This window comes from Molothrus ater, chromosome 1, assembly GCF_012460135.2.
Source record: "Molothrus ater isolate BHLD 08-10-18 breed brown headed cowbird chromosome 1, BPBGC_Mater_1.1, whole genome shotgun sequence".
Classification (NCBI taxonomy): domain Eukaryota; kingdom Metazoa; phylum Chordata; class Aves; order Passeriformes; family Icteridae; genus Molothrus; species Molothrus ater.
The window spans coordinates 64,804,158-64,816,566 of NC_050478.2; the positions used below are offsets into that span (position 1 = coordinate 64,804,158).

The 12,409-nt window shown below is 45.6% G+C and overlaps 1 protein-coding gene across 1 annotated transcript in view; it reads left to right on the forward strand.

The window, feature by feature from the left end:
* Nucleotides 1-6,339: 6,339 nt before the first annotated feature.
* The window catches only part of GFOD1 (glucose-fructose oxidoreductase domain containing 1), a 71,754-nt gene continuing 65,684 nt past the window's right edge, over nucleotides 6,340-12,409 (forward strand). Inside the window, exon 1 of the mRNA XM_036405789.2 lies at nucleotides 6,340-6,908. Coding sequence (XP_036261682.1) covers nucleotides 6,482-6,908 — 427 coding nt within the window. The 5' untranslated portion in view covers nucleotides 6,340-6,481. The remainder of the gene's footprint in view (nucleotides 6,909-12,409) is intronic.

A 12,409-nucleotide genomic window follows, 5' to 3' on the forward strand; every position in this document is an offset into this window, starting at 1 on the left:
GACAATCCCCTTCTCTGCGGATCTACTTACATAGTTCAACAACCACAGATTTGCTAAGGTGGCTTAGGGAGCTTTAGCTATTGCTGCCCAGTCCTTGGAATTTATCCAGGGTTTTTGGAGGCCTGCAAGAAGCCCAGGCAGGGCAGTAAACAGACCAGGCACATAAAGTTAAATTTCTTGTGTGCAGGAATCATGCCTCATCTGCAGGCCAGTACCTGGTGCTGTGCTCTAGGTCTGTCTCAGGAGTGGCTGGTTTGCTGAAGGTGTGTCAGGGATTTCATACGCAGGTACAAAGCATGCAACACATCTGATGATGCAGTGCTGGCACCTTTGCTGGCTCCTGCATCTGCCCATGTTTCTGTCAGGAGGGAATGACTGATGTGAGCTTTAAGCACCAATTACACCATCATGGATCCTGGCTGCACCCATGTTCTCACAGTCATATTTTCTGAAAAATCCCTTTACTCAGGATTTTCTCCTGGGAAGCTGAGAAGCCTCAGAGAAAAAGGAAAATAAATTCTTATCTCATTTGCTTCTCCTGTGTTGTGCTCACATGGTGAATGTGTTTGGAGATTGCTTACCAACAGGTGGTTGTTTCATTGGTCTCGTGTGAATTGTTTTGACTCACTGGCCAATCAGGGTCAAGCTGTGTTGAGACTCTGGAACGAGTTTTTATTATTATCTATTTAGCCTTCTGTAAGTATCCTTTTGTATAGCTTAGTTTAGTATTATTTAATATAATATAGTATCATAAAATAATAAATTGGCCTTCTGAGAACATGGAGTCAGATTCATCATTCCTTCCTGCCACGGGGCACCCCGCAAATACAATACCATGTAGCTGTGTGTCTACTCCCTGCTTTCATCAGGTGATCCCATGTACATCTCTGCTAACAGGTTCTCCACCTGCTTCCTCATGTTATTGAACTGTGATAGACAGGAGCTTAGGAAAGCCAGCCAGGCCAGAACTGTAAATGTGTACCAGCTAAGTGTCCCATTTTGGGTGCTTAGCTGTCCTCAAGCACCCAAAAATACCCAAAAGAGCATAACAGAGAACATTGCACTCATTTTCTCTGAGCCTTAATTTCTCCACATGTGAAGTGAGAATACACTCTTGTCTTCATAGGATGTCACAGGTCATCAAAGAGTTCAAATTGTGCTTGTTTAGGTCCTGCTCTGTGCCTTAGTGAACAGAGCAGCAATGCATTCACAACTATCTTGTTATAATGATGTGGTTTCTTGAAGCTTTGGTGTCTTCCTCACAGTCCAACCACACTTGGCATACACATCTTCTAAAGAAAGGCTCTGGAAAGTGGGAAGGAATAAATGTAAAAATCATACTAAAAAGGCTCAGAGACCCCAGGCATGGTCACAATTCTCACTGATCAGAACAGAAGAGGGCTGAATGTATTATGAACCCTTTGCTAGCAATGTGGTCTACTCTAGTTTTTTCTGTTGCATGTTAGACCATTTAATACTACAAATGTTAAAGCAATTTCTGCCTTCAGAACTCAGAGCGGGAACTTCTGTGGATTCTCAGTGGAAATGCATTCAAAGAGACACTAAAACAAACTTGCTCTTCACAAGAACAAATTCCTGTCAGCTTGGGAAACTGCCAGTTGTGTTGCATTAGATGTAAAAGAGGACTTGAGCAACTCATCTCAGACATCTTTCTCATGTTGCACATTAAAGCTGTGGATGAGTCAGTACAGCTGAGTAGGAGAACCAGACAGGTTTGAATCACCACTTTTCCCCATCTCTGAAGCAATACTGTTTCCATGCAAATAATTTCAACCTCAGAGTAATAAAAGAAGCCCAGTAGTGGTAATCACTAACCTCATACCCCAGAAGGAATTGACTGTTTAATGAAAATTCACAGCTGTTTCATGTTTAAAGACACTGATCTATGTAAAAGGAAATGAGCTAATTAATCTTAAAATCCTGGAAATTGACAAGTATATGAAGAGACAGCAAGCTCTGTTTCAGGGTTTCTCTGAAGCTATGTCTTATTCATCTCTTCTCTTTCTTGTTCAGATGGATGTATGAGAGGTTTGGGAAACACAGCTGAGAAATCTGACTGGATAAATGTTTAAAAACCTGAAAAAGAACAGATTCTTAAATATAGAGCAGTAAAAAAGAAGCAGTGTGGGTTCCTGCTACTCCATCAGGTGGATCTTATATTTGTCTTGAGTTGAGCAGACTCTGGAGTTGAAAGCTCTGCAATACTTGGGAAGATATGTTCACACATTTGGAAAGTAAATTGAGAATGTTTATTGACTAAGTGATATCTGTATGTGTGAGTCCACTAACTTTCTGCATTTCACTTATGCTAAAAGATAATGCTTATTTAATGCTTGATTGATTTTTATACCTTTTATTTATCCTCTTTCTGCTAGTAGTTTCAACCTAAAACTACCTTAATAATAATAAAAAAAAACCCTAAATACAAAAGCTAAATAAAATATTTGTTTAGGTAGTAAGCAGAACAGTTTTGAATTTTTGCAAACAGCTGTAGAGAATTCTCTAAAAGTGCAATTGAGCTGGGATTTCTCACGAAAAGTTGATAATATACCTATTACAGCCATTGTACAGTATAGTGACCTGGAGCCACAAAACTCAGCTGAAATAAGTAAAAGAAATAGAATTATGACTGCCACATTTTATTAGTTTCCTGCAGGATTCATTACAGAACTTAGAAACAGAAAAAGGATGCATGAGACTTTCACGGTTTTGTTTCTTTTACTATGTGGAACTTTCTTCTAATAACTTCTGTTTCCAGAAGAAAAATCAAGAATCGACAAATTCACTGTCTCTGTGTGAGAAATCTTTGGGAATGTGTCTTCATTGAAGGAAGCTTTAGCAAACTTTAAGAAAAAAATGCTGGCACTCTTGCCAAGATCGACATGTTTAGAAGAGTGAAGGTATGATATATGGAATACGAGAGGCTTTGTAGTTCAGTACACTCAACCCAGGGAGCCTTGGTCCTGGTTGGACAGAACCTTCAACGTGAGGCACTTAGTTGTGGTCTTAATCTTTTTTGTTTTGCACAAAAAAAGTCTTACCCAGATTTCTGATTTCAAGTCAGAAGTAAGTGGCAGCATCAGTGGTGTGGATTTGAGCAAAGATTCTGCTTTCACTCATGTTTGCAGTTGCCTACAGCATAGTGAGGACATGGTCTGTATTCTGAAAGGCCAATTGTCCTTCACTGCCTTCCCTCAGTCCTTCTGGGTGCTCATGAGGACAGGCAAGCGTGGCAATAGGTGACCCTATTTCACACAATTAGTTGAGAAAGATTTGACCCTGCTCAATACAATCAGTCTGCAATATGGCCCCAAATGTCCCTGCAAAAAATGAGGGGGAACACAGGGCTGCTGCAGGTGTGATAATTCAGGTTCTCACAGGTTGACTTGGCTGCTGCAGTGGTGAGGGCTAGGTGCCATCTGCATTTACCCAGTTTAACACTTCAAAGTTATGTTAACTTAAATGGAGAAAAGAAATTAAAAATTAAATGAAGGAAAAATTCTTTCTAGGGAAATAGTGTGTGGGTGAGGATCCGTAGTGGTGCAGAGTCCCCAGGCAGGTGCAAAGGAGAGCTGCTTTATTGCAAAAACCAGGCCTTTTAAAGCAGTCAGGCCTTTATCAGTTACATAGCTTTAAAGCAAACAAACATAATTCAACCAACCACCATATGATGTGAACACACAATGGTAATACAACTTGTTTTTCTACCCCTACTTCAGCTGAGTTTCTTTCCCATAGTCCTTTTCTACTTAGCCAAAGTAACTGGCCTGAGCCATGATTTTTCAAGGCCTTCCTTTTGTAAAGTTTTACTTATTGCTAACAACAGTGAACATAGCAGAATGTAATAATTTAATTGCCTAATGTAATAATTTCATTGCCTAGTCCTCAATTCCCAGTTTGAATGTGTTACTGAATATTTCCCAAAACAAGGACCTTACATAGAACTTCATAAAGTGCCTGGTGCCTGCCAAAATAAAAGCAATATATTGACTAAATAGGCACATAGCATCTACTTCTCTTCAACCATCACATATTTAGCCTGTTCCTGTAGCCTAGCTACTTTTCCAGGTTTTTTTATTATGCACAGACAAGTAATTAAGACAGATATTCCAAATTCTCATCCTGGGAACAATCCCTATCAGCAGGTTTGAATGTTGGATGGAGAGCCCAAAAGCAGTCTTTGTATTTTAAAGAAAGGTAATATCCCTGTCTTTCTCTGACAAATAGATCTGGATTGTATTTCAATTGTCAGAAGCCAAAGAGTATCCACCTCCTTCACTTCAGTGCTAATAGGGCATGGAAAGCAAAACATGTTTAACTTGCATCAAGCCTCTCAGTGTCTGCTTTTTGTAATAAAGAAGTGCTTGCTGTGAGATGGTGGCAGGAAAAAAAAACACCCCACCTCTTTACAGAGTATGAGAGAAGAGTGCTGCCTTCCAAGCCTAGTTTTTTTGAACATGTGTGGATTATATTTCCAACATTGTCCCTGGCACATTTCTAGGAGTCTCATATAGGAAAGATTTTAATTTCTTTCGTCTTACTTTCCTTTTCCCTTTACTTTCTTCTCATTCCTTCCTCCCTTTCCTTCCTTCCCCTTCTCTTCCTTTCTCCTAGGAATGGGTAAAGAATACAATATGTGGAAAAAAGTCTTTATTCTTATCCTCTAATTGGAAGCAGGATATTCTGTAGTTTTTCTGTTAAAACAGTCAGATAGGCAGTGAGGTAACTGTGTGGCACTCACGAGAGCTGCTCTGCTCTCACCTGGCTGATCTGTGCACAGAGCAGGGCAGAGATTCACCTCTGAGGGAACGAGGTCTGCACAGACCTGCGTGAGGCCAATGGCACCACAGTCCTCTCCTGCTCCCAGGCCCACCTGGCAGCCTCCAGGTTGGCAGGAGGGTGGCTCTGGAGGCCCAGCATTCAGCCCAGACAGGGATGAGCAGGAGCTGGCACAGGGCACCATGCCAGTGGTGCTGGAAGGTTTCCTCTTCTGGAAAGAGCGTTTTTACAAGGGCATGTTGTCATAGGACAAGGGGCAATGGTTTTAAATTGAGAGAAGGTGGGTTTAGATTTGACATTAGGAAGAAATTCTGTACTATGAGAGAGATGAGGCACTGGAACAGGTTGCTCAGAGAAGTTGTGGCTGTCCCCTCTCTGGAGGTGTTCAAGGCCAGGTTGGATGGGGCTTTGAGCAACCTGAGGTAGTGGAAGCTATCCCTGCCCATGCCAGGAAGGCTGAACAAGATGCCCTTTAAGGTCTTTTCCAACTGAAGCCATTCTATGATTTTATGATTCTATGATTTGATGTGTTGCAAGCTTTGTACCTGCTTATGAAATCCCTGACACACCTTCAGCAAACCTGGCATTCCTGAGACAGACCTAGAGTACAGCACCAAGTATTGGGTCTGCAAAGGAGGCATGATTCCTGCCCACAAGAAATTTAACTTTATGTGCCTGGTCTGTTTATTGCCCTGGCTGGGCTTCTTGCAGGCCTCCAGAGACTCTGGACAAATGCTGTGGACTGTGCAACAGTAGCTAAGGCTTCCTAAGCCACCTTAGCAAATTCGTGGTTGTTGAACTATGTAAGTAGACCCATGGAGAAGGGGATTGTCATATTGATGCTTTGCTAGGAAAAAAAAAGGAGAACCGATGCCCCAGTAAAGCTGAAGAGCCTTGATATTTCTAAGGGAAATTAATGAACAACAGTCCAGTGTGGGATGGGTGGTGGAGATATTGGCTGGGCATCCCGGCGAGTGGATGTGGTGGGATGCACAGGTGATGGAGCTGGAATCCGACCCCGTGCACGGCACTTTTAGGGGTTCAGGGCAGCTCCCCTCGTGCTCTGGGACATCTCGGTTCTGGAGGACCGTCCCAGGAGGAGACAGACCACAGGGCGATGGGCACGACCAGCTCACACCAGTCTGCCGCTGTTGCTCTCCCAGCTCTCCTGTACCTTCACAGGGCCGTGACTCCGACGACTCCCCATCGCCACGACCCCTCAGAGGCTCTCCCGTGGGGGAAGAGGTGGGGGAAGGAGGGAAGTCTCCGGAGATGCCCCGATACCGACCCGCCAGGCGGACGGCAAACCCCGGTGGTGCCGCGGAGCGCACCTGTGGGCGATGTCTGCACCGTATCCCGCGTCCCGCATCCCGAGCCGCCCTGCTCCGCTCCCGCCGCTGCCAGGGCGCGCCTGCGGCGCCCGTGCCGGCAGCGGGGCGGTGCCGGGGCGGGCGGCCGCCAATGGTGCGGCGGGGGCGGTGCGGGCGGTGCAGGAACACCCGGGAGGTGACAGCGACGCACCGCCCTCCCGGCGGCGAGCGGGCGCCGGCGAACATGGCAGAGGAGCGGCGCTGAGCCCGCGCCGCCGCCCGGGGAAGGGTGGTCGCCCCAGCGCGCCCCGCGTCCGCCGAAGGGAGCGCAGCGCCGGCGCCGCCGCGGGGCTCTGTGTGATGGTGGGGGCATGGCGGGGCAGCCGGCGGCCGCGGCGCTGCTGAGGCGGGGGGACGGCTGGTCCCGGCCCCGGCGGCGGCAGCAGCAGCAGCAGCAGCGGTATCGAGCGCGGGCTGCCTCCCTCTCCCCGCTGAGAGAAGGAGGGAGCGCCTCGCCTCGCCGTGCCAGCCGCCTCGCCGCCGCCATGCTGCCCGGGGTGGGGGTGTTCGGCACCGGGCTGACGGCGCGGGTGATCGTGCCGCTGCTGAAGGCGGAGGGCTTCGCCGTGAAAGCGCTGTGGGGCCGCACGCCCGAGGAGGCGGAGGAGCTGGCCAAGGAGATGAGCGTCCCCTTTTACACCAGCCGCATCGACGAGGTGCTGCTGCACCAGGACGTCGACCTGGTCTGCGTCAACCTGCCGCCGCCGCTCACCCGGCAGGTCGCCGTCAAGACTCTGGGTGAGTGCGGGCGGCCGGGGGGCGACCCCGCCTCGGGCTCGGGCTCGGGATTCGCGCTCGCCTCGGGCTGAATGGAATTGAACCTCCCCCCTCAGCGCGGAGTTTTGCCTTCGCTTTACTCTTCAGCCCTCCTCCCCATGCCCCGTGTCTCCGGAGAGGGGCTGGCCGAGCCGCGGGTGCAGGCCTAGGACCGGCGGGGCGCGGGGGATGGCGCTGCGGCAGCCCGGTGTGACATCCCGTATCCCGGTCCTCGCCGGCGAGGTCCCTCGGCACCGGGGACCCGCCCCTCCGCGATGCTCGGGCAAGCCTATGCAGGGCCGGGCCTGAAACCTGAGGGTGCGGGAGGAGGGAGCAGGTGTCACCCGTGTCGCGGTAAAAAAGAGAAAGTCGCGGTAAAAGGGAGGAAATAACCATCCCGCCCGCCGGTTCTCATCCGCGCCTGGCCCGGGAGCGGGGATCCGGGATCCGAGCATCCTGCCCGCGCTGCTCGGGGGGCGCGGGTGTCCGCGCTGTCCCCGGGACCCAGCTGCGAGCCAGAGGAGGCAGGAAGCGGTGACAGCAGAGGAAGCGCTTAGCGAAGCTCACGTACAAAGGGAAGGAGGGACTGAAAAAGTAGGCATGCACTGTGATGAGCTGCTCTGGTTTCAGGCGTGCGAAAGCGGGCCGCATCTCGCTTTCTCCTGTGTGAGCGCAAGTCTGGGCTTTACTCTGTCAGCTTCGGGATCTCTGATCCTCGGACACTGGCTTTCCCATGGATTTAAGTGGAAGCACCCTCTGCAGTAAAGGAATTTTACTTTGTCCCCTCAAATATAGGTGACAAAAGGTGAAAATGAGAGGAAAAAGCTCTGAGGTATCGTTGCAGAGAGCATGGAGGTTTATGAGCCAGGGTGATTGCTATCGCTCTCAGCCTCATAAATGTGTGTGGTGTGTCGTAGTGTTAAATTGCTACTAGCATACTCATTAGAATTAGTCACCATTCGAATGCTGCTAATATTGCAGCCAGCTAGTGTTTTCAACATTTGAAATTACGCAATTAAGGAAATTAAGTCAGTACCTAAAGAAAAAATCCTGCTTCAAGTACAGCGTAGGCATTTGTCTGGAATCTTTGCTCCGTGTTACTTTCTGTACTTGGAAATGCTTGTTCTTTAAGTCAGAACATTTGCTTTTCTTTTATAATACTCTTGACTTTTTCCTGAGGATGCTACACTTGCACCAGAAGCCAGACTTGCTTGCCAGAATGATATGTGATTGAATTTGCAATGGAGAAGTACATATCCCACAAAACACATATAAAGGACAGTATAAGGTAACAAAGTTCCACGTTTGACACAATTAATTTGGAGACAATTGTGTCAGTTTTCCTGTGACACGCTCTTCCTGCAGGTGTTGCTCATGGAAGTGTCCAGGCTTGCCTTGTGCTCTTAGAGGTAGAGTCCCATGAGATTTCAGGCAGACACAAGGCACCTGTTAGAAAAACAACATTTCTGAAATAATAAAGAGGCACAATTGGTATGCTTTCTCTTAGAGGGCCAGACACATACCTAGCATAATAAAGGAATAATACTTTGTCCCTTTCTGAATATTTCCAGATTGAAGAAGAAAAATAAGTCTGTTCTCAAGCATGAGTTGAATTTATGAATGAATTTAATGAATTGCTGAATTGATCAATTTTATATATAAAATTGATGAATTTATCAATTTTATTTATATTCTATGAATTGATGTAGCTGAGATGTTAATGGTACCTTGCTGATGCAATCTGCTGGCAACAGACCAGGGCAGGAAAAAAGGTGTTTTCTCCCTGTTTATTAGAACATCACCATTCTTGGTTCCCTTTCACCTCTAGTTAAAGGGGTTCCTCCCTTTCCCCAACAGGCATTATTTGTATGTTGTCGGGGTAATAAAGTTTCTGTAAAAATGCATGGAATGGTCATTAAACAGGAAGTAAACAGGTTACCAGATGATAATGTGCAACATCTGATAATTTTTTAATAGTGTTTTACTTAAAAAGATTATTACAGAAATATGTCTTGGACTACAAGTAACTCCTCTCACAGTTTTCTCAGAGGTAAATTTTCTTAATTTTTTTTTTAAATACAGGCATTGGATCTATAACAATGAAAGTTCTTGTATGTTCTTATAGGTGTGAACAGGGAGCCAGAGCAGCAGTTCCCAAACTGCTGAGAGGAATATCTCTCTGCTGGCAGCTCTGTCTCCTGGTTCTGCTTGCCCTTCATGGCTTGGGAACTGCTGTGCCCTGGAGTGATTATTTTGCTTTAATCAATGGATTTTCTGGTTTGTGGGAGAGACTGCAATTAAATGGGAGGTTCAGAAATCTCTGGTAAACAGGGGCAGTGTTGTATAGACTGAAGAAAGCAAACGATGGAAAAACATTCCTTACTCTTGAAATTTCACACAAAAAATATTATGTAGCAGCTAGTGATAGGAATAGATGGGGATACCAGAGGCTTTGCAGATGGAGATTTCAGGAGGTCTAAACATGAAGTCCTGCATTGCAGTAGAAGAGGTTGAGAAGTCATGAGTTGCTTTTTAATAACATGCGTATCTGGCTTCTCTATTACAGAATGAATGTCTGGCCTGGGAAGAGACAAGGACCAACTTTTCTTTGCTACCCATGTTTTATTTTAAATGGTCTTATTTCCCAAAGCTGTGTTCTCATTCGGTGAAGTTTCATTATTAAAAAGTGAAAGCCCAAGCGAGCAGTTGGTGGTGTTTCCATCACCCACCTAGAGCTGAGTTTACTCTGTGAATTTGCAGCACATTAAGTCCTAGCCTATTCCTGATGCAGACTCCAGAGGTGAAGGTGGGGTGAAACAGGTGTCCCCACAGCTGTGTTTAACTCTGGCCACTCGTCAGGAAGGACTCAGTTGTTTTGTTTTCACTGATGCACCTGACATGAAGATATGTTGCTGCTTGAAATGTGTTTTTGGCACAGTGGCCCATCAACTGCTGTTCAAACAGAAACGTATGAATACATGCCCCAGCTGAGGAAGTCCTAAAAGGTGGCTTCCTGGCAGCTGTTGAAGGGAGAAAATGGGAGAAATAAAGCTTCAAACTAGCCCTGTTAGCTTTTCCTCTAAACCTCTGCTGCCCATCTGTATTGGAAATAGGCTCCCGAGCTGCATCTGACTCTTATGGTAGTTTTTTAGGAGTAGGATCAGTGTTGGGCAAGTCTTTGGAATCAACTGAGAAATAAAGAGAGAATTGGAAACCGGGCTGGTTTGAACGGTGACCAATAGCACAAATAAAACCCATGGTGTTTTATGTGAAATACACTGATGACCTCTGTCAGTTCTGGACAAAAGGAATCAAATTCCTTGTTTGCTTCTACAAAATGGGCCTGATTGACCCTTTCCCTTTCTTGCCTCTCATCTGTCCTGCTCACTTAGGAGCTCTTTTTATTATTGCTTTATATTTGCTCCTTGGAGCATTATAAAAAACTGATGTCCTGACTGACTTGCTGCTTGGTGGTGAAGAAAGATCAGTGGGTGAATATTACGGTAATCATTGAGAATAATGCTGCTGTTGAATAGGGGTGGTTTCCTTTCTCACTGAATTGAAACATTCAGTGTGTTTGCTAGAATTGTCCTCTTTTCCCCTCCCTTCAGTAGTACAGTTGTATCCCAAGCCTGATCAGGCAGGGGAGAGGTGTTTGCATAGAGGAATGAAATGTGTCACCTATTGAGTGCCTATTTGTGCCCAGCATCAGAAGAGCTGCTAGTACAGACAGTATGATATGAGCCTCCACCTAGTTCAAAACTGTCAGCACATGACTTTTCCCAGGGTAATCCCTCCTCAGTCAATTAGATATGACATTCTTCAGATCCTGACTGAAACACTTGCTTTGTGAGACTGAGTAGCTGCCACATCAGGTGATTTACTGTATGTGGTTCTGAGAAGACCTTGGTGACATTTCATCTTGAAGGCACAGATGTTTCTATGTGCCTGATCCTCTTGGTGTTTGCCTCAACTCAGCTTGGATAAAGAGAACTTACTCCTGAGCTCCACATGCAGTGTTTCTGGGGAGCAAATGTTTTGCTTTTGAGAAGACTCAAGTACCAGATGTTTAGCATATCTCTGGAGATGTTATCCTTGATTCTATTTACAGTTGTTTTGCTTACTCTTTCATCCCAAGTTAAGGACAGGAACACTGAGCCATGTGTTGAGTATTTACTGCATGTGTTTGCAGCCATGTCTATGTAGTATTAGTTTATAAAATGTTTATGTTGTAGTAATGCATGGTAGGAGTCCATTCTGCCTGGGGACTACACAGAGTATGATTTTCCCAGCCCTCCAGAAGCTGCTCCTCTTAAGGAGTACTTAGAGTTTTTTGCTGATTGGTAGTTCTTCTATACTTGATCGTGGTCAGGAGGGAGCATCTTTATTTAGAGAGGAACATAAATAGTACTGCTCAGATCCTTACCTTCCCACCCCTTCACAGGAAGCACTGGCACCACACAGGCATGGAGTATAGGCCTGCTGTCCAAAATGTGTGAGAACTCCTTGTTAAAGCACTGACAATATTATTGCTGCATCTATCTCTGAGGTATCAAGCTGCAATGAAGTAGTTTACAGATCTGATGCAATCTCTAATGAATTTCTACACTCCTCTACACCCATGCAAATCAGGCAGAAGTTAGGGTTGTAGCAGTGGATAAACTCAGTCCAGAGTTTATAAAGCATTAGGATTCTTGGGGAAGAGATGCCCTATTAAGGGAAAACATTATCATGACTATTTATTATTAATAGCAATGTAATTTCTGTCCCGTAATATTGAATTTAAATTTGACCTAACAGCAGTGACTTTCAGCAGAACAGCTCCTTTCAGCTCCTGTGCTTGGAAGGCAGATGACTTTGCGGCATATTAAATGTGAATTATGGTCATCTTAGTGCAAAAGAAGTCAGATGAAGTGCTGTCTGTGTTTAATCAGCAGAGCCAGCAAAGGCCGTGATGCCTTTTTTTTTTACATTTATTGTAAAGGCAGTCCAAAGAGCCTGCTGGCAGTCGGCTGGATGTCATCTTTCTACTCAAGTGAGGAACGTATGCCACAGAAAATGGCATCTAACTCTTCCATTGACTTTTTCCTCTCAGTACAGCAGACCTTTAATGCCAGTATTATTCTTGTAAAAATCCTTCAGTGATATTCGGCCTCTGAGACAGTTGAGGTAAAAAGACCAGTGTTAAGGTTTAAAAACAAAACTAATAAAAATAATAATAAAAAACCAGAAAACCCCCCCAACTCTTGCTTCCTTCATGACCTTCAAATCAAAGGTGTGTTTTCATTTTTTCCCAATTGCTCTCTTCTGTGTGAAAGTAGCCACCAGTTCTATTATTACCCTGGTAGGTTGGTTGGGAGCCCAGAATGGACCAGACTTGGAATACTGGGGCACTGAGCTCATGCTGTGATGACACATTCAAATTTGCCTAGCCTAAAAACCAACCAGTTGTGATGGAAGAGGTTGTTTAAAACAGTGCTAGA